Here is a 22394-nt window from a genome sequence, read left to right on the forward strand (position 1 = left end):
TAACAGAAATACTAGAGAGCTAGGAGTCTTCTCATATGCCGATTCACCATCATCATCTTCATTTCCATCCCTCCCCTCTCACGCACACAATCACTCACTGAACTCCTAACAAACAGTTGTACACTTACCTGACCAAACAACACTGAAATACTTGCCATGGATCTGCCAAAGACAAAAAATACATACATTTCTAATTAGTGCTGCGGTCACAGAGCCACAGATCAGTAGTGTAGCCAGACAGCCGATTTAGGGCGGGCCCGAGACCAAAGTGGGTGGACCAAAAATTTCATGTCTACCCCCTACAACTAAAGCAAAAGCAAAACCCACCTCCCCTGTCCCCCCCCTCAAAAGTAAATGAAATACCTGTGCTGGCAGGGATCCCCAAGCTCCGCCAGCTGAAGATCTCCTTCCCACCAAACAAGCTTACATCTAAGGAGGACACTACTACTACTACTACTTAACATTTCTAGAGCGCTACTAGGGTTACGCAGCGCTGTACAATTTAACAAAGAGAGACAGTCCCTGCTCAAAGAGCTTACAATCTAATAGACAAGTGAACGGTCGGTCCGATAGGGGCAGTCTGGATTCACTGAACGGTAAGGGTTAGGTGCCGAACGCAGCATTGACGAGGTGGGCTTTAAGCAAAGACTTGAAGACGGGCAGGGAGGGGGCTTGGCGTAAGGGCTCAGGAAGGTTGTTCCAAGCATAGGGTGAGGCGAGGCAGAATGAGCGGAGCCTGGAGTTGGCGGTGGTGGAGAAGGGTACTGAGAGGAGGGATTTATCCTGTGAACGGAGGTTACGGGCGGGAACGTAAGGGGAGATGAGGGTAGAGAGGTAGTGAGGGGCAGCAGACTGAGTGCATTTGTAGGTAAGAAGGAAAAGCTTGAATTGAATGCGGTATCTGATCGGAAGCCAGTGAAGTGACCTGAGGAGAGGGGTGATATGAGTATATCGGTTCTGGCGGAATATGAGACGTGCAGCAGAGTTCTGAACAGATTGAAGGGGGGATAGATGGCTAAGTGGGAGGCCGGTGAGGAGTAAGTTGCAGTAGTCCAGGCGAGAGGTAATGAGAGCGTGGACGAGAGTTCGGGTGGTGTGTTCAGAGAGACACTGACACTGTCCTCGAGCTGCTGTGGCTGACCTCCATGTATTCTGTTTGGCACGTGTGAAAATTGAACATGTACGCAGTGGGGAGGGAGGGGGGAAACGGACTGCAGCAGCGTCTCAGGGACAGTGCTGGCAGCTGCCCAAGATGCAAGTTCTTTCGACTGAGATGAGGTCTTTGGTTAGTGGGCCTTGGGGATCCTGCCAGCCACACTAAGGGAGATGAAATTTTGGGTGGGCCTGAGCCTAAATTGGGTGGACTCTGATCCAACCAGGGCTACATCACTACCATAGATGCCCATGGATGTGTGTGTCTGGAATTTTAAACTTAGTTCCCGCTCAGGGCTTCATTAACTCCCCCTCCTGTTTTCCTTATCCCAGTGCAGGTGGGAGCTCCAGAACATGAGAATTAGAAAATGAAAAACGAGACCAGACTCGATAGCATAGAGAAAATGTTTCTCAAGCAGAAAAATCCACAGGTGCCACAGAAAGTTGGAAGACTGACCACAACTGCTCAAATACTGGTAAAAGGGGCGAGAGAGAAAACACTACTACACTTGAACATGAAGAGACAGTCCCTGCACGACAGAGCTTACAATCTGATTAGGACAGATAAACAGGATAAATAAGAGAAAACAGAAAGCTAAGTGGGATCATGACCCTGAAACCGTATAGAATGGAACTATGATCACATGGGACATTCCCAATCCAACCAATAATAAAGTCTGATGCAAGGAAACCAGATATTGTGCTAAAGGAGAAACACAGAAGAATGACATTGCTAACAGAAGTGGCAACATCAGGTTACTACTCTGTAGAACGTACGGAAAAAGAGAAAAACAAAAACATAGTGGCAGGTGTATCACATAATAAAAACACAAAAACAAGAGTGAACTCTCAACTGAACATACAAAAACAGGCCTTGTTCGAAAAATACCTTTATTTCATAGAACAGTGACCACATAACCCGACATGGCCATGCTTCGGCTGGAATAGCTGCATCAGTGGGACACAAATGTCTCAGGGAATGTGGTTTCTTCTTTAATAGAGGTTGCCAGTCAAAACACCTGGTAGCTCTCAAAGAGCACTCTGAAAATAATGCTTGACTTACTGCAAATCAAAGAGCAAGACGTGGCAGAAAGGAATAGTCTGAAGTGACTTCTGCACATCTGGATATGCTGCCTGAACATTCTCACCTTGTGAACTGCTTCGGCGCAATGTAAATATGAATACGAGAACCCGCAGTTAATCTGACTGTGGTCATGGTGGGCACAAAATCAAATTTGTATGGAGACACTGTCACAATCACAAAAACAGGTAACCTGAGCTTTGAAGTAACATCAGGTATAAGAATGACCTCCACTCTCTTACACATAAGAAACCAAACAGAATGAGAGGGATAAAAGTATAGCAAACATCCAGAGTGGACCAAAGAAAACATTAATTATAAAAAGTTATATACCACTTTCTTAGAGAAGCCCATTCAAAATGGTTTAAAAGATTAAAATGCATACTAAGTAACGGGCTAACCTTTGGACTGTCTGAGCAGCCACCAGAAAGGACATAAGATCGCCAGCTGACAGCTTATTCTTTGCCATCAAGGACCCACCAGTGAAGATAGTGCCCAGCACAATGCCTAAACAAGAGACAGAAAAACAAAAAAGTCTATTAGGGTAGCAAGTCCCAAACTGGGGGGTCACAACCCCAAATGGCATCACAAAACCTGTGTTCCATGTCATGAACTGAGTGGGCTGAAAACATAAATGCCATTGGCCCACACTTCCTGTTGAGCCCACATTATAATTAGGCCCTGTGCAGGCTCCACAGAAGATGGAGAACATAAGAATTGCCACACTGGAACAGACTGAAGGTCCATCAAGCCCAGTATCCTGTTTCCAACCGTGGCCAATCCAGGTCAAAACAACCTGGTGTGGATTTGTGTGAATGAAAAGTTAATTTTAAGCCCAAAATATTTAAGGAAAATACTTCTACCTTAATGGTAGAAAAATGCTTACACTGGCTTTCTATTTTTAGCCTTCACCTCTTCACCTTACAAAGGATCAATCAATGTAGACTGATTGTCCAGGCACTACAAACACAGCTAAAGATAAGCTGACTGTCAGGAATGTTTTCTTTTCTTTCTCAGGTATCAAAGTGACATATTTACGATCCTGGGACTGGCCATCTGTATTCTATCTAACCTCTGATCTTTGTACTTTGCTATCCTTGAATAGAATGGATACATCATCTGTAGTTTAGGTTATAAAAATGTATTCATTTTGAATCTTATTTTAGAAGAGACTAATGACCCTGCTGGTCTCTTCTCCTTGTTAACAAGCTAATGCAAAACTAAAATAAATGACTGGTTTCACTGACCATTTGTTTAGGAATGGCAAGAGTAAAACAGATTTTAGACTGATTAGCCTAGAAATAAAGAGTGGATTTTCAAAAGTCCATCTTAATAATGGTTTATGGAGTTTTCTTTTAGGAACGTGTCCAAACCTTTTTTAATCCCTGCTAAGCTAACTGCTTTTACTACATTCTCTGGCAACAAATTCCAGAGTTTAATTACATGTTGAGTGAAGAAATATTTTCTTTGTTTTTCTTTTTAATTTACTACTTAATAGCTTCATTGTGTGCCCCTAGTCCTAGTATTTTTGGAACGAACAATGCAATTCACCTCTACCTGTTCCACTCCATTCAATATTTTATAGAATTCTATCGTATCTTCCCTCAGCCATCTCTTCTCCAAGCAGACAAGCCCTAGCTGCTTTAGCCTTTCCTCATAAGGGAGTTGCCCCATCATCAATTTGGGTCGCTCTTCTTTGCAGCTTTTCTAATTCTGCTGCATACTTTATATACCTCCAACAGAAGGATATTAGTTTACGTCTCATTTCCTTTAAATATCTTGTTTCATTAGCTTACTCTAGTTTTTTTTTCTTTTTACCCCCACTTCATAAGGGGGAGAAACAAGTTAAACTCTTTAAATATACTCTATAGAGATCTGGCTACTGAAAATGTTAGCACACCATTAGTACTGTTTGGAAGGTTAATCAAAGAAATCATTAAGTTACACAAATGTCACCCATTAATAGAGATCAGTTTTATGTTCAGGTCCCTATTTAGCAAGATTAATCCCTTGTATTAAACCTACAAACAAGTGCACCACACTACACATTGGATACATAATATACAATTCTGAAGCCTGAAGGGATAAGCTAAATCACTGTATATCCTAATAATAGGCAAGGGAGTAGACAGAACTACACCCACAGAGAGAATCTGAACAGGTTCTTAGATCTCATCATAAAGAAAAGGTCAAAGAAGAGTGACCAAAATGATAAAGGGGGATGGTTAGGGCTCTTCAGCTTGGAAAAGAGATGGCTGAGGGGGGATATGACTGAGATCTATAAAATCTTGAGTGCTGTAGAATGGGTAGAAGTGAATCAATTTTACACTCTTTCAAAAAGTACAAAGAACAGGGACACTCAATGAAATTATATGGAAATACTTTTAAAACAAATAGGAGGAAATATTTTTTCACTCAAAGAATAGTTAAGCTCTGGACTCGTTGCTGGAGGATGTGGTAAGGCGGTTAGTGTATCTGGGTTTAAAAAAAGGTCTGGACAAGTTCCTGGAGGAAAAGTCCATAGTCTGTTATTGAGTTAGACATAGGGGAAGCCACTACTTGCCCTGGGATTGGTAGCATGGAATGTTGCTACTAATTGGGTTTCTGCCAGGTACTTGTCACCTGAATTGGCCACTGTTGGAAACAGGATACTGAGCTAGACTGACCATTGGTCAGACCCAGTATGGCTATTCTTAATTTCTTAGCCAGTAAGTGCGGCTAAGATAACTGCATAAATAGGACCGCATAAAACAGTCTTATATATGCTGGGTTCACCATAGCCACTTAAGTGCTGAATATCAAACTTAACTAACTGGCCATGCTTTGTCTGGCTGCGTATGCCTGGATAATCAATACCGGAGCCCGGACATAACCTAGCATTGAACATCCAGAGGAAATTGGAGAGCCATGGGAGGTAGTGTTCTATTGTGGATTAAAAACTAGTTAAAAGATAGAAAACAGAGAGTAGGGTTAAATGGTCAGTATTCTCAATGGAGAAGGGTAGATAGTGGGGTTCCTCAGGGGTCTGTGCTGGGACCGCTGCTTTTTAACATATTTATAAATGACCTAGAGATGGGAGTAACTAGTGAGGTAATTAAATTTGCTGATGACACAAAGTTATTCAAAGTTGTTAAATCGCGGGAGGATTGTGAAAAATTACAAAAGGACCTTGGGAGACTGGGCATCTAAATGGCAGATGACGTTTAACGTGAGCAAATGTAAAGTGATGCATGTGGGAAAGAGGAACCCGAATTATAGCTACGTCATGCAAGGTTCCATGTTAGGAGTCACAGACCAAGAAAGGGACCTAGGTGTCGTCGTTGATGATACGTTGAAACCTTCTCCTCAGTATGCTGCTGCGGCTAAGAAAGCAAATAGAATGTTAGGTATTATTAGGAAAGGAATGGAAAACAAAATTGAGGATGTTATAATGGTGCGACCGCACCTCGAATATTGTGTTCAATTCTGGTCACCACATCTCAAAAAAGATATAGTGGAATTAGAAAAGGTGCAGAGAAGGGCGATGAAAATGATAAAGGGGATGGGACGACTTCCCTATGAGGAAAGGCTAAAGTGGCTAGGGCTCTTCAGCTTGGAGAAAAGGCGGCTGAGGGGAGATAAGATAGAGGTCTATAAAATAATGAGTGGAGTTGAACGGGTAGATGTGAAGCATCTGTTTATGCTTTCCAAAAATACTAGGACTAGGGGCATGCGATGAAGCTACAATGTAGTAAATTTAAAACGAATCGGAGAAAGTTTTTCTTCACTCAACGTGTAATTAAACTCTGGAATTCATGGCCAGAGAATGTGGTAAAGGAAGTTAGCTCAGCGGAGTTAAAAAAAAAAAAAAAAGGTTTGGACGGTTTCCTAAAGGAAAAATCCATAGACCGCTATTAAATGGACTTGGGGAAAATCCACTATTTCTGGGATAAAGTATAAAATGTTTTGTACTTTTTTGGGATCTTGCCAGGTTATTTGTGACCTGGATTGGCCAGTGTTGGAAACAGGATGCTGGGCTTGATGGACCTTTGGTCTTTCCCAGTATGGCAATACTTATGTAAAGCTGGTGGCAGTCAGCAAAATGCTGAGTGCCACCGACTATCTATTGCTAGGCTACTCTCCAGCTCCTATTTTTTAATCATCACCAGGGCAAGGCCTGTCCGTTAGGAAGAAATAGAAAACTTCCAAACCTTTAGTCTCCACTACCATCACCAAGTCAAGGTGATGCTTTTGAAGATTCTCTTCATTGGTTAATCAGCCCCACCCCCGCTTTGCTCTTAGCAATCTAAAATTAATGAGAAGCATGTTTTCTCCAATGCTGGAGATCTGTACAAGGACACATACAGTGGGATTTTCCCTGTGCCCAAAGTGTCTCCGAAGGAAGAAACTCCTAGAAGGAAGGCAAGGGATAGGTCATTCGGTTCTTAAAGGGAATCTTTTGCCAGTGTACCTCTCTCTCTCCCCCTCATACTTACAGTTAAGAAACACATTTGAGAGTCCTTGGAAAACAGCAATTCCCATTCCTAGTACTTCATTCATCTGGCAAGACTTATCCACCTCTATAGAGTACAGCCTATAGAAGACAAGAGAGAAAGACAATAAAGGCTACCCCTCCACCAATTCAGGAACTCTGTCAGCAGCCATGACATATATCCAAGCAAAGAGCGGAGGATTTAGGATTCAGCTCATGTTTTGCTCAGCAGTTCAAGGCAAGTTACATTCAGGTACAGCGAGGTATATTCCTGTCCCCGGAGAGCTTACAAAAGAGGTAACAGAAGGTTAAGTGACTTGCCCAATATCACAAGGAAAGGCACTGGAATTTGAACTGGGTGTCCCTGGTTCTCAGCCTGCTGCCCTAACAATTACGCTACTCCTGCATCCTACGAGGAGAATCAATGAGAAATGAAGATACAGGGGAGAGGCTGAAGGCAGAGTAACAACAAAGTCCTCTATCCTCATTCTGCAGTTGCTATACAGCCAAACATACTCACTCTTCCTCTCTGTCCTCCATGGCGAATGCCCTCACTGTGCGTACATTTCCCAGGGCCTCGTCAGCTACTCCCGTTGCCTTTGCCACCTGAAAACAAAAAGAACAAAATCTGAACCAGTCACGACGAATGTTGTACCTTTGCAGCTTTGTCGGCCACCTATCAGCTCTCGCCCTCTGACAACTGTGCTTATTTGCAGTTGAAACACTTTTTGACTGCACCTTCTGTTCGGTGCTGTATAGTGAGAGAGATTTCCTACTTGGAGGACTTGTGTGAAGATTCTAAGAGTACTAAAGGTTTTATTACGTCTTATTTCTTATTTATGTAAACAGGTCTCTTCATATACTCTCCATAGGCTTAATTGGGGGTTGTTATATCTAAAGATGATTGGTTAGTTATGGAAAAGGCCTTATTGAAGTCCTCCACTGTAGTGTCAATATTAAATGCTATAAAGGTTTTTTTTATCGCTGGACTGGTATCTTACTCCAGTCAGACTGTACCATGTTTCCAGGTGCTTTATCTTCCTGTTGGCAGGGCTGTCCGGAGAGAGGCACATGGGTCACACCTTTGGTGGTCTTGTCCTACAGCACAGTCTTATTGGAGAGAAGTTCGGGCCCGACTACAGGGTTGGTTTGGCTGCTCCATTCATGGCACCCTGTGGTGCTCTTATTTGGTAAAAAACCACAGGGCCTTTTTCGATGCCACTCTTTACTGGTGAGATATGCTTGTCAAGCTGCTCGCTTGAATTTCGCCAAGCACTGGAGACATGTGGGGGGGTCTCTCCACTGTTACAGTGGATTAACAAATTGTGGAACATATGTGACATGGAGCATTTGACCACGATTAAGTGGCACACACAATCGAAGTTGGAGGATATTTGTGCTTGGGGAGAGATGACCCCTATTTGTCTTTACATTCCTATTTTGAGGGAGTTCTTGTGTTATCTGGCTGATACTGGCTGAATAAATTCTCATTCTCATCTATGGGGATTTGGGGGGAGGGGTGGAGCTTTTGTTCAGTGTTGCTACTGTGGTTTCAGTTCTTTTTAATTTTCTTTTTCCACTGATACATATTCATAAAAAGACAAGACCTGTCACTGTATTTCCGCTTATTGGAGTCTTTTGGACACTTATTTATATTCGAGTTGTAATCTAACAGTTGTATTGTATCTGAATTCTCAATAAACTTCTTGGGGTACAGGAGGTTTAGAGTGAGTGAGGGGGTTGGATGATGATAGAGTGGGAGGAATGAGAGAAGCAAGAGAGACTGGTTGAGGATCGACTGCTGGAGATGAGTGGATGATGTGCGAGAAAAATATACCAAAATTTTAAATTAAAAACCAAAAACAAGCACCACGCCAGCTAAAAAACAAAGGTTACCCAAATCTTAAAAAGATCTGGACATGAAAATACAGACACACAATTAATAACCCCATTATTGTCCCTCCTGACAAGTCCAGAACGTTGTTATTTTGTAAACCACCTTGAGGTTTTAGTTTAATGGGTTATATTGATTTAGACAGGTTAGATTATTACTATTATTATAAAGTACTGACTAGATTTAGGTACAGGGCACCTGAGCATTCCATTTTGCTCAATCCTTGCTCTTTTCCTGTCCTGCCTGGCTTCTGTTTCTAGGCATACCTGTTCTTGTGCATGGCGGGACAGTCTCCGGAGCAAAGAGCCAATTAGCGCCCCACCTCCCACGAGTGTTGGCATCACCACCACTAGCAATCCTGTCAGGCGTGGAGAGATGAGGTAGAGCGAAATAAAGCAGCCAGCAATCTGTGTGACACTGCGCAAGCCCTGCATGTAGAGAGGAAGGAAGGCCTAATGAAATATACTGAGTTAGGAAGGGGGGGTGGTGGTGGGAGAGGGAGAAAGAGCAGATACTTAGCTACATATGAGTGAGAAGGAGAAAGAAACACCAAGTACAAAGAAGACTATGAAAAACAGCTGTGTGATAATTGTGCACTATTCTGAGATGCTTGTGTAACTAAATTGCCTAATGAGACAATCAGCACCACTAACTGGGTGCTATCAATTATTGTCATTAATTAGTAACAATTTGGATTTGCATGCACATCTTGCTAAGTGCTATTCTATACAGATCTGCACGCAAATCCTTTAGTATGCAACTAAAAAGGGGTTATTCATTACAGATGTGCACAGTATTACTGAATACCGGGGATCTGTGCCTAAATTACATGCCGGATTTATACCAGGTTTCAGTTGGTGTAAATCCTTGCACCCATAGTTTGGCACAGAAATCGGCTCTAAGCGCTATTCTATATAAGGCAATCAACTCGGAGCACCATTTACAGAATGGAACTCCACGCAGATTTATTTGGGCACCAAATTTTGCGTGCCATTTACCAAACCCAGCCATGGAGATGCAGGAGAGCGGGTACAGAGTTTTCTGCATGTATATGACAGAAGAGGTATAGGGTTGGTTGTCAGAGCATGCCCATCTGTACAGAGCCAGCTATGGCACAGAAGAGTAGTTAAAGACCTCAACATAAGAGGTGCACAGGACAAGACACAGCAGCCTTGTCCTTAATTATAGGATGGGACACAGCTGACAGACACAAGTGGAAAAGGCTCACCTGAGCGACAACCTGTTTAAAGGATGATTTAAACTCCTGAACATCTGAAGTCAGACGATTCACCAACATTCCTGTTTTTTTAGCATCAAAGAAAGCCACGTCCTGCCTAAAGAAGCCAGGGAACACAAGAAATGTGTTGAAAACAAGGCACAAGCCCAAGAATATACTTTGGAAATATGAGCACGTCAATACAGATGTATGCAAAAATATGCTTACACATGAACACACCAATGAAAAGAAATGTACCTTTCAACCACACAGAGATATGACACCCCAAATTCACCAGAACAAGTACACGCTAGCATCAGAAACACAATAGTGTAAGCAAGTTTATGTCCCAAGCACATGGATACCCCAATACATAGAACACAATCCACGTACATAACAGCACAATCTCTAGCACAGATGTTCCAGTAGATGCACATCCCACTCTAAAATAGGCACACACCCCAGTCTAAGTGAACGTACTCCTTCACACCATGGGGATACAGAGTGAGCAAGTGCATGCCACCTAGTGCATATGCTCCAGAAGACGGGAGGAGGCTGGGACTGGAGTAGCGGTGTAGTGATTAGAGCAGTGGCCTGAGAACCAGGGGAACTGGGTTCAATGTCCACTGAAGCTCCTTGTGACTCTCTGTAAGTCCCTTAATCCTCCATTGCCCCAGGTACAAAATAAGTATCTGCATATAGTATGTAAAACCGCTTTGATTGTAACAACAGAAAGGCGGTATTTCAAATCTCATCCTCCTTTCCCAATAAATGCAGACATCTCTTCCACAGCAAACAGAGAAATTAGGTCTTACCTGTTAATTTTATTTCCATTGGTCCTTCCCACTATTCCAGAACCTGTAGGAGGATGGCTGTGTCCATCAACCAGCAGGTGAAGATAAAGAATTGAAAACTGAGCTGACACACATCTCTCCTGGCATCTTCACTATTTACATAGGCAAGCAGTAAGGAGAAACTCAGAATAAACACAACAACCTTAAACAATTCAATAACTACTACTACTACTACTACTATTTAGCATTTCTATAGCTCTACAAGGCGTACGCAGCGCTGCACAAACATAGAAGAAAGACAGTCCCTGCTCAAAGAGCTTACAATCTAATAGACAAAAAAATAAATAAAGTAAGCAAATCAAATCAATTAATGTGAACGGGAAGGAAGAGAGGAGGGTAGGTGGAGGCGAGTGGTTACAAGTAAAAAGCAATGTTAAAGAGGTGGCCTTTCAGACTAGATTTAAAGGTGGCCAAGGATGGGGCAAGACGTAGGGGCTCAGGAAGTTTATTCCAGGCGTAGGGTGCAGCGAGACAGAAGGCGCGAAGTCTAGAGTTGGCTGTAGTGGAGAAGGGAACAGATAAGAAGGATTTATCCATGGAGCGGAGTGCACGGGAAGGGGTGTAGGGAAGGACGAGTGTGGAGAGATACTGGGGAGCAGCAGAGTGAGTACATTTATAGGTCAGCATTCCTCCCCCTGAGGGTCGCCTGATCCTAGCCATAACCTAACATTAACCAGAGGAGCAAACACATGCGGTCCTCTCTCATCTCTGGACAATTTGTAGAGAACAAGAGATATGAAGGAAGAACCATGCAAGGTGACAATCATCTGACCCATTACTTCTCACTGACTAAACATCTCAGAAATCTGAGGCGGGCCTCTGGAACAGTGGGAAGGACTAACAGAAAGAAAATTATCAGGTAAGACCTAATTTCGCCTTCCATTATGTAGCTTCCCACTGTTCCAGAACCACTGTTCCCTCTAAGCTGAGTGGGAGTCCTCCAAGTGCATTGCTGCCAGTTGGGGGTGGTGCTTCAATATTGTATTTTTGAGCACTAGGGGCAAGCAAGTTCCATGGAGTCCTGCAGAGCTTGCCTGTCTCTCACTATTGAAAATGTGATACTGAAACAGCATCCCCTACTGTCAGGACTATAAATGGAGGACTCCCTCTCAGCTTAGAGGGAACATTGTCCAGAAATTATGGGGTGTTCAAAAGCAATCCTTAGTCGGGGTGGGATCCTGGCATCGTTGCCCTGAGGACCAAAGCCCCAAAACTGGCTTCCGAATGTGCCGTAACGTTCACCCTATAGTGCTTTGCAAAGGTATGCAGTGTTAACCATATTGCCGCCTTGCCAATATCTGGAAACAGTAAGACGTTCTCCGCCCAGGATGTCACTGTATACTTCGTAGAATGAGCCCGCAAGGCCTGAGGAGCCTGCTTCCCCACAAGCACATAAGCTGATGTGATAGCCTCCTTCAGCCATCTAGCAAATGTGGGCTTGGGAGCCATGAGGCCAAGTCCGTTTACCAAAAAGCACAGTCTGTTTGATTTGCACAACTCATTTGTGACTTTCAAATACATAATAAGGACTCTAAGCAAACTGAGAAGTTTCAAGGAAGAATACTGAGCCTCTTTGTCCTCTCTGCGAAAAGACAGAAGCTCCACAGATTGGTTGAGATGAAATGCTAATACCACTTTCGGAAGAAAGGAAGAACTGTGTGCAGGGAAACCCTCGCCTTCAAAAAGCGAAGAAAGGGACCCCAGCAACAGAACCTGAAGATCTGAAACCCTATGTGCCAATGCAACAGCCACTAAAAAAGCTGTCTTTAGCACAAGATCTTTCAAGGAGGCCTTCCAGAGTGGCTCAGAAGGAGACTTCTGAAGAGCTCAAAAGACTAAATTAAGATTCCATTCTGGACACGGCATACAAAAGGGGGGACGCAAGCAGCCTGCTCCCTGCATGAATCGAATAATATCCAGGTGAGCCACGAGAGACATCTTCTGTAGTTGGCCCCTGAAACAGGCCAAAGCTGCAAACTGAGCTTTTAGAGAACCCAACACCAATCCTTTCTGAAGACCTGCCTGGAGAAATGCTAGGATCTTTAGCAATCTGAGCAGAGAAGGAAGAAAGTCTGTACTCGGAACACCAGCCCTCGAACATCCTGCACACCCTCGAATATGTCATGGATGTAGAAGGTTCCCAAGCCTGAAGCAAGGTAGCAATGACTTTTTCATCTCAACCAAGCCCTTTCATTGGCCAAGCTGTAAGATCAAAAGGAGCATGGATCCTTCACTAGCACTGGACCTTGTTTCAGTAGGCCATGTACCTGCAGAAGACAGAGAGGACCCATCCAGCAGCTGAATCAGGTCCATGTGCCATGGCCTCTGCAGCCAATCAACGGCCACAAGAATTATTAGATCCCAGTGCAATATGATCCTTTTCAACATGCAATCTACCATGGGCCAAGGAGGGAAGACACAGTAGATGTGTCTCTGGCCAGGGCTGCTATAGGGCATCAATTCCCATCGAGCCCGGTTCTTTCAGACGGCTGAAGCAGAGAATTGCATCGGTCCACTATCAGTTTACAGTTTATTTAAACTTTCCATACCGCCCATACTGACTCACAGAGCTGGGTGGTGTACAAACAAATAATAATTAAAAAAAGGAAAGGAAAGAAACTACAATACAGGATACACCCATACAAAAGATACAAATCTTATCATCTAAATAAATTATAACCAAGTAAAGAAATTTAACAAATTAATATCTAAATATCTCGTTAGAGATACAATGGCAGGGAGAGAGGAAGTCAAGTATTGAATGCTTGGCCATAAAGCCGTTTTAATAGCGTTTTAAAATTCCTTCAAAGAGGGAATACTACGGATACTTAATGGCAGCTTATTCCAAGAAGCAGGCACTAGAAAATAGAAAGGACTATGTCTTGTAGTTTTCAAGTCGTGCATGTTTAGGGCCTGGCAAGATTAGACGATAATCATTTATGGAGCGAAGAACACAAGGCGATGAATGTGGAACCGTGAGAGCAGCAAAGTATTATTATTTTATTTATTTATATTTTTAATTACATCAAGAACATCTTGAATACAGATAAAGACGATTTAGTATCTTAAAACAAAGATTATCAAAGCATAAACTTTAAGGAAATTTAGAAAATAAGAAAAAAGATCCATTACTCGTCTATAGTCCACAGTTAACAGGGGGTTTTCACAAAAAAGATCCATTACCAGCAAAGTAATCTGAAACACCTATCTTAAGTGCCTTTAAAGTAATAAGTTAAATCTTATAAATGATCCTTTGTTCAATAGGTAGCCAGTGTTTTATTTTAAACAAAAGAGTAACATGATCTGATTTCTTCAAATTGTATAATAACCTAAAAGTTAGGTTTTGAATCGATTATAATTTTTTCAGTAAGGAGTATGGGAGACCAGAATAAATAATGTTGCAGTAATTCAACTTTGTTACGAGAAAGAATGAGTCTGTGGAAAATATCAATCATGCTCAAACAGATGTCTCACTGAACGTAATTGATGAAGTATAAAGAAAGTAACCTTACAAATGTGTGAAACTTGTGCAACAAAATGAAAGTTTTGAATCCAACAAAACCCCAAGATACTTAAAAGAATCAACTGATGTGAGAAGGTTTCCAAATAAATAAAACAGAGCTGGATGGCTGAGGAAGATGGCCTATGTTCAAACAACCAATCTGTTCCAGAGTTAAGACAACTCTGAAGTGGACCTATGGATGGAGAAAAAGGATCAGTTGGCTAAATTAACAAAATATAATCAGCGTAGAAATATTTATTTATTGCATTTGTATCCCACATTATCCCACCTCTTTGCAGGCTCAAGGTGGCTTACAATATATAGTGGAAAGTGGAAATGAGAGGAGAGTTAATATTAGCGTAACAGAAGTATATTGGGTAATGGAAAGTATGATGAAGATATGATATGGGGCACTGTTAACAATGATTACTAGATATATGTGGGGTTTTCATATGTTTTAGTCATTGTGGTATGTCTTGTTGAAAAGATGTGTCTTCAGCAGTTTTTGGAAGTTGGTCAGTTCATAGGTCGCTTTTAGGTTACGTGGCAATGCGTTCCAGAATTGCGTACTCATATAGGAAAAGGTTGATGCGTGCATTAGTTTATATTTTAGGCCTTTGCAATTTGGGAAGTGAAGATTAAGGAATGTGTGAGATGATCTTTTGGCATTCCTGGGTGGTAGGTCAATCGGGTCAGACATGTAAACTGGGGCTTCGCTGTGGATGATTTTATGTACTAAGGTACATACTTTAAACGTGATGCGTTCTTTGAGTGGTAACCAGTGTAGTTTTTCTCGTAGGGGTTTTGCACTTTCGTATTTTGGTTTTCCAAATACGAGTCTGGCTGCTGTGTTCTGGGCTGTTTGAAGTTTTTTGAGTATGTGCTCTTTGCAGCCAGCGTATAGTGAGTTGCAGTAGTCTAGGTGACTGAGTACTAATGATTGTACCAGATTCCGGAAGATGGTTCTTGGGAAGAATGGTTTTACTTTTTAACTTCCACATTGAATGGAACATCTTTTTGGTCGTGATTTTCGCGTGATTCTCAAGTGTTAGGTGCCGGTCAATGGTGACTCCAAGAATTTTCAGGGTTTCCGAAATTGGTAGAGTTAGTTTTGGGGTATCGATGGTGGTGAATTTGCTCGTGTTGTGTTGGGAGGTGAGTACTAGGCATTGGGTTTTTTTCTGCATTGAGTTTTAACTTAAAGGCATCTGCCCAGGAGTGCATGATATGTAGACTTTGGCTGATTTCAGAGGAGATTTCTTTTAGGTCTTGTTTGAATGGGATGTAGATCGTTACATCATCAGCATAAATGTATGGGTTGAGGTTTTGCTTTGATAGTAGTTTGGCCAAGGGTGTCATCATTAGGTTAAAAATGGTCGGTGAGAGGGGGGATCCCTGTGGAACTCCACATTTGGGTGTCCATGTGGCTGATGTAGTTGAATTTGATGTCACTTGATACGAGCGTGTAGTTAGGAATCCTTTAAACCAATTAAGAACGTTGCCTCCGATACCGAAGTATCCAAGTATGTGTAGTAGGATTCCATGATGGGAGGCAGGGCTGGTGGTTGGGAGGTGAGGATAGTGCTGGGCAGACTTATACGGTCTGTGCCAGAACCGGTGGTTGGGAGGAGGGGCTGGTGGTTGGGAGGCGGGGATAGTGCTGGGCAGACTTATACGGTCTGTGCCCTGAAGAGCACAGGTACAAATCAAAGTAGGGTATACACAAAAAGCAGCAAATATGAGTTATCTTGTTGGGCAGACTGGATGGACCGTGCAGGTCTTTTTCTGCCGTCATCTACTATGTTACTATGTCGAAGGCACTTGACATGTTGAATTGTAGAAGTAATATATTCTTGCCGGTTGCAATCGTTTGTTTGAATTTATTCATGAGCGTAACTAGTACTGTTTCAGTACGTGGTTGGAACAAAATCCTGATTGGGACTCTTGTAGTATTGAGTGCTTGTTTAGATATTCTGTGAGTTGTTTGGTGACCATCCCTTCTGTTATTTTGGTTATTAGGGGAATGGATGCTACTGGTCTATAGTTGGTTAATTCACTCGTATTTTTCTTTGCATCCTTGGGTATGGGGGTGAGTAAGATATTTCCTTTCTCCTTTGGGAAGAGTCCCTTTTGTAGCATGTAATTCACATGTATCGTTAGATCTGTTATAAAGTGTTGGGGGGCTGATTTCATAAGGTTGTTTGGGCAGATGTCTAGTTTGCAGTGAGATTTGGCAAATCTTTTAAGCGTTTGGGAGATGAGATCTTCCGGTAGTGGCTTGAATTCGGTCCAGGTCCTATCTGCTGGGTATACTCCAGGTTCCGGGTCCAGGCATTCTAGAAGAGCTGTGTATTCAATAGGGCTGGCAGGTATTTTTAGTCACAGTTGTACTATTTTCTCTTTGAAGTACTTTGCGAGGTTATCGGCTTCTGGTACGTCTTTGCTGTTGTTCGTGACTGGTGTGGTGTCTATTAGTTTGTTCACCAATTGGAAGAGTTTGTATGTGTCCTTGTAATTTGGTCCAATTTCGGTTTTGTAGTATAGTCTTTTGGTTTGTCTTATGGTGTATTTGTATTTTCTTCGGATTTGTTTCCAGGCATTGAGTGTGGGTTCGTCTTCCTTTTTATTCCATGCGCGTTCTAATTTCCTAACTTGTGTTTTTTAAAATCTTCGTTGAACCAAGGTATAGAGTTCTTTCTGTGTGAGGTTCTGATTTGAATTGGGGCGATGTTGTCTAATATTGTTTTGCATCTTTTGTCCCACTCTTGGAGGAAGTTGATTGTGTCTGTCTTTGTTGTCCATTCGTTTTTGTAAATCTGTTGCCAGAATATTGCCAGGTCTATTTTTCCTCTAGTAGTGTAGGTTTTTCGTTCTTGTTTTTTGATTGTGGTTTTCGTCCTCCATTGGAGGGAGATGTATGCTTTGTAGTGGTCAGACCATGGTGTGGGTATCTTTTGTGTCTTCTAGTATAAGGTTTAGGTCTGGATCGAATTTGTATGCGATAATATCTAGTGTGTGTCCTTTCTTGTGTGTCGGTTGTGCATTTGGTACATGAAGATCCCATAATTGTAGGAATTCCTTGCATTCTTGGGTACTTGTTAAGGTAAGATCTTCCAAGTGCAGGTTGATATCACCTATTATGATAAGGTTTGATGTTGAGACGCATGTGTTCGAGATGAAGTCCATAAGGTATGTTTGAGTGTCTTGCCAGCTCCCTGGCGGCCTGTAGAGTAGGATTGTGTTCAGGTTTTCCTGCAGGTTTGGGTGATTGATTCTTACCGATGCAATTTCGAGCTGAGGTAGGATGGATTCAGCTGTGGAGGTAATAGTGAATTCGGATTTGTATATAATGGCTATACCACCTCCTCTCTTCCCGTTTCTTGTCCAGTGGGTAATTTTGTATCCTGGTGGGCATAAGTCTAGGATTATGGGATCCTTAAGGTCGTGGATCCAGGTTTCAGTGATAAATAGGAAGTCAAGTTTGTCTATGGTGATCCAGTCTGTTATTATATCTGTTTTGTTAATGTATCCCAATTGGATTGGATGGTACGATTCAGTCTGGGTCGCAGATGTGTTGATTTTTATTAGTTGCCTGTTTTCTTGATATGCAGATATGCCTTTCAATTGAACAAGAGAACCTAGTGGGTCCAAAAACAAATTAGAGAGGTGAAAATTATGGAATCCTGAGGTAAAGTCTGAGTATCAGAGGAAATAGATGAAATCCCTGGCTTGATAGTTCCCATTCTCCCGGGTCCAAGGAGTGCCTGCTGAGAAAGTCTGCCTCCACATTGAAGGACCCCATGATGTGAGTTGCAAACATGCAGAGAAGATTTTTCTCTGTCCAATTCATGAGGGAGGCCACCTCCACTGCCAATCAACGACTGCGGGTCCCCACCTTACTTGTTGATATAAGCCACCACTGTTGCACTGTCGAAGAAAACTCAGACCGGGCTCCCACCAGAAAGGAAGCAAAGTCGCATAAGGCATTCTGCACTGCCATGAGCTCCAAGTGATTTATTGACTACAGAAGATTCCTGCTCCAGCCAGGTGCCCTGTGCCAGATTGAACCTGTAATGAGCTCCCCAACCTGACTTGCTGGCGTCAGTCACCAATTCCCATTGTGTTACTGGAAAGGGAGCTCTGAAGGTTAAATTCTCAGGTGAAAACCACCACTGCATACTGCGTCTGGCAACCAGCGTCCAAGGAAGATGACGGCTGTAGTTTAGAGACACTGGAGACCAGTGGTTGAGAAGAGATTCCTGCAACAGCTGAATAGGAGCCCTTGCGCATGGCACCACTTCCATCACCGCTGTCATTGACCCCACAACCTGATGTAGTCCCAGACCATGGGCCTTCCTCGACTGAGGAGAAAAAAAAAAAAAAAGAGTCTATTGAACCAGCTTTGACCTCCTGTGCTCCGTGAGGAAGATCCTCTCCCATGCGGTGTCGAATAGAACACTCAGATACTCCTGTGTCTGCAATGGAGTTAGTCTGCTCTTCTTAAAAATGATCACCAAACCAGATGAATGCAGAAGATGGACAACTTTGTTCATCGCCGCCACACTGTCAGAATAGGACAACGTACGAATGAGCCAGTCATTGAGATAAGGGTGAACTCTGATTCCCTGGTGCCGAAGAAAGGTTGTTGCTGCCGCCACCACCATAAACTCGGTAAACATTCTTGGAGTTGTGGCGAGACCAAAGGGCAAAGCGCTGAACTGGAAGTTATGGCCCGGCACCACAAAACATATAAACCTCCGATTTGGCAGCCATATGGGTATATGCAAATACACCTCCTTGAGATTGAGGGTGGTGAGAAATTCACCCGTTTGAACAAAGGTTATAACCGCTGTTAGTGTCTCCATGCAAAACTGGAACACTCGGAGGCAACAGTTTAGACCTTTGAGATCTAAGACCAGACAAAAGGTGACTTCCTTCCTTGGGACAAAGAAGTAGACAGAGTATCTGCCTTATCCCTGTTTGGCCTGGGGAACTGGAACAATGGCCTGGAGTGCCAGCAAAGAGTCTATGGTGGCTTGAACCTCGACTGCCTTGGTTCCCTTTTGACAAGGAGACTGCAAGAAGAGAGGAGCAACCGGGCGGGAGAACTAACTTGTAACTTTCTGTAAGAATATCCAGAACCCACTGGTCTGATGTGATTTTGGCTTCTTCAAACCCTGAAGATGTCCTCCCACCACAGAAGATTGGACTAGCCTTGCATTATTGCAAAACTCTGGAGGCATTGGGCGCTCTAGTAGACTGAGAGGAGTACTTCCTGTCCGCACGATAGATTGGCATGCCTGAAAGTGGGACTTATGACCATACTGCTGACAATCAGGCTGGTACCGTCTGCCATCTCGAAATTGTGAGCTCTCTGAAGACCAACGACCAGAGGCTTTTGGCTTATCCTCCGCCAACTGCTGTGGCTTAGTTTACTCTAGTTCCTTCACCAGGTTACCGAGATCTTCTCCAAAGTTACATTTGCCCCCAAAGGGCAGTTTAACTAGACATGACCGACACTGCATCCGCTGCCCAATGCCGCAACCAGAGTTGCTGACATGCAGTGACAAAGACATACTGTGGGCCATAACATGTCATAAACAGCATCCGCCAAGTAGGCCAACCCTGCTTCCAGCTGGGCGTTATGGGGCCTGTCTTGTGTTTCCAATTGCTGATGCCACTTTTGGCATGCTCTTGCCACAAACAAGCTGCACACAGTCCCTTGAAGACCCAAAAAGACTACTTCAAAGGCTTGTTTCAGCGAGCCTTCTAGCTTTCCATCCTGTAGGTGTTTTAGGGCAATGCCCCCTTCTACCAGCAAGTTGGTCTTCTTAGTCACCGTTGTAAACAGGGAGTCCACCCTGGTAAGCTGCAATTTATCTTTCTCTTCTGGAACTAACAGGTAGAGGCAAGCCATGGCTCTTCCCACTCTCAGTCCTGTGTCTGGTGAGATCCATTCTGCTGTAATCAGGTCCTGAATGTTTGGATGCATCTTAGAAGGAGCTCTAAGCCTCCTCAAGACCAACAAAGATGAAATTCCTGACACTGAAGCAGAAGCTTCCTCAATGGAAAGCACTGCCAGTGCCTCAGAAATAAGAATACAGAGCTCCTCTTTATGAAACAACCTCAGTTTTTTTTGGATCATTTCCCTCTTCTAACGGCACCTTCAATGATGGCTCCCCTCTGAGTAGACTGAGGTCACATCAGATAAGAGGGAGAGGCAGAGATAGCTTCATCTGCCCACTCTTGGAGGTCTAAACAAGATCTTTTGGAGCTGGGGGGGGGGGGGGGGGGCATCGGGGCAAGAAATTGAAGCACCTTGCAGCAACTCTGACTGTCCCTGCTTCAGTAAATAGGCCTGGTGTAAGAGCTACATAAACTCTGGAGAAAACAAAGATCTCAATGCAGCTGGATGCTCTGTCGAGCCCTGAGGCTGTTAAATAACAGTTGTGTTCCACGCATGGACAGAGGCTGCTCCTCACTGCCAGTCAACCCTCACAAAATGGCGCCCGTCCCCGCACTCTCCTGCGTCAAACTGCACCTGCTGGAGAGCCCGAAGACCCCGGCATATTCAGATACTGCGCCCAATCCAAAGATGTACTACTGCTGTTTCCTCCGCATCTCGTGGGATTCCTGGCTTGCATGCACTGCAACACCCTGATGATGGTCAGCGGGTCCCATAGCAGGAACATCACTTAACTGCCTCCGCAGGAGTCGCCATTCACCCCAACTGTCACAAGCAAAGCACAATGTGGGGCAAAGTGGCAAGTTAGGATTCCTCCCCTGCACCAAATAGAATTTGCAGCCTTCCAAGCGGTTCCGAGTCAAACTTTAGTTGGACTTACCACTGCTGGATGCTCCCCTCAAGCTCAGTCTTCACAAATCTTACCACAGATGAGAAAGGCAATACTCTGTCCCAAACTCTCCGGCAAACCTCTTTCCTTCTCCTTTATTTTTTTTTTGTTTGTTTGTTTTAAGGTTGTTGTCCTGGAAAAGTAGAGATCCATGGGAAATAGGGGAGAGGTGAATAGAGGGAAGAAGTAAATTTGCGGGGCACCAGAGACAGGGATCTAAAGACCTCCAGATATGACTCTGCAGACTCAAGCCACCCACAAAGCTCAACTGGGGACCAACTGGACCAGGAGCAAAGCACTCAGAACTAGAGGCTGAAAAGTGTGTCCATCCACCTGACGGAGAAAGAGAACTGAAAACTGAGCTGGGACATGTCTCTCTTGGCATTCAGTCCAGCTCCTCGGTATTTTTCTATCTCCACTTGCCGGCTGATGGACACAACACCTACAGGTTCTGGAAGTGGGAAGCTACGTAATGGAAATGTTCTTTAGCATGTGCACAAACAATGTAAGTGAGCACAGCTACTTGCTTAAATGCTTTGGCGATGATACAGGTTTGATGCTAGGAGATAGGCATGGCAGGAGCATGTACATCTAAACAGTAGCGAGGACTGCGCTAGAAAATGGATGGCACAGATGAGTTTACCGGAGCAGGGATTTAAAGAGGGTCTTCCTCATCCTGGCTGCAACTCTTTCCCCAACTCGGGAGAGAAGCACGATGTATCCAGACGTCAAGAGACCCTGCAGGAGAGGAGATAAGAATAGCCAGAACACTCAGCGATCACTGACCCAGCCACACTCAAAGAAGAAACAAACGCATCACCTTACAACAAAAACTAAAATGCTAGCAGGGTTATTCCAAAAAGAACTAAAACAGGAAAGACATAGTATGTCACTTCAGAACACCATCTGAGCTGAGAAAGGGAGACAGACCTGTATAAGAAGAGCAGGTGCTGAATCTACAGAGCCGTTCCTGCTTTACTCATACGAGTATCTGAGCACAGTAACTGGTAATCATCAGGATCTAATGTTCTATTCATGCCCCCCCCCCCCCCCCCCTTTGTTGCAAATGTCTTCTGTGCTGTGTTGTTGGTTTTGTTTGATACTATTCAGATATTGCTTTGGCATTATAAACCAGTTTGAGGTTAATATTTTGTGCAAACAGCAGTATAGCAAGTTCTAGAAATAAATGATAATTTAGTACATCTCAGAGAGCCCTTAAGTAAGTCAGTCATTTCCCTGGTAGGCTTTAATGAAGTTCAAAATATAAGAGCGATCTGCCTTTCTGTGTCCATAGGTGGACCTAGGTGCTGGATCACACCCTTGATCTAGATGCCATGAACAAGCCTCTTGAACCATTTCCCTCCTTCCTT

General features: G+C 43.5%; 1 protein-coding gene across 1 annotated transcript in view; it reads right to left on the minus strand.

Moving 5' to 3' along the window:
* The window catches only part of ABCB8 (ATP binding cassette subfamily B member 8), an 80003-nt gene that overhangs the window by 23553 nt on the left and 34056 nt on the right, over positions 1-22394 (minus strand). The window contains exons 4-10 of the mRNA XM_030195580.1: positions 21668-21762; positions 9827-9932; positions 8865-9026; positions 7225-7310; positions 6709-6806; positions 2635-2740; positions 129-162 (exon numbers count right to left, since the gene is read on the minus strand). Of these exons, the coding sequence (XP_030051440.1) occupies positions 129-162; positions 2635-2740; positions 6709-6806; positions 7225-7310; positions 8865-9026; positions 9827-9932; positions 21668-21762 (687 nt within the window). The remainder of the gene's footprint in view (positions 1-128; positions 163-2634; positions 2741-6708; positions 6807-7224; positions 7311-8864; positions 9027-9826; positions 9933-21667; positions 21763-22394) is intronic.

Source organism: Microcaecilia unicolor, chromosome 1 (assembly GCF_901765095.1).
Source record: "Microcaecilia unicolor chromosome 1, aMicUni1.1, whole genome shotgun sequence".
NCBI lineage: Eukaryota > Metazoa > Chordata > Amphibia > Gymnophiona > Siphonopidae > Microcaecilia > Microcaecilia unicolor.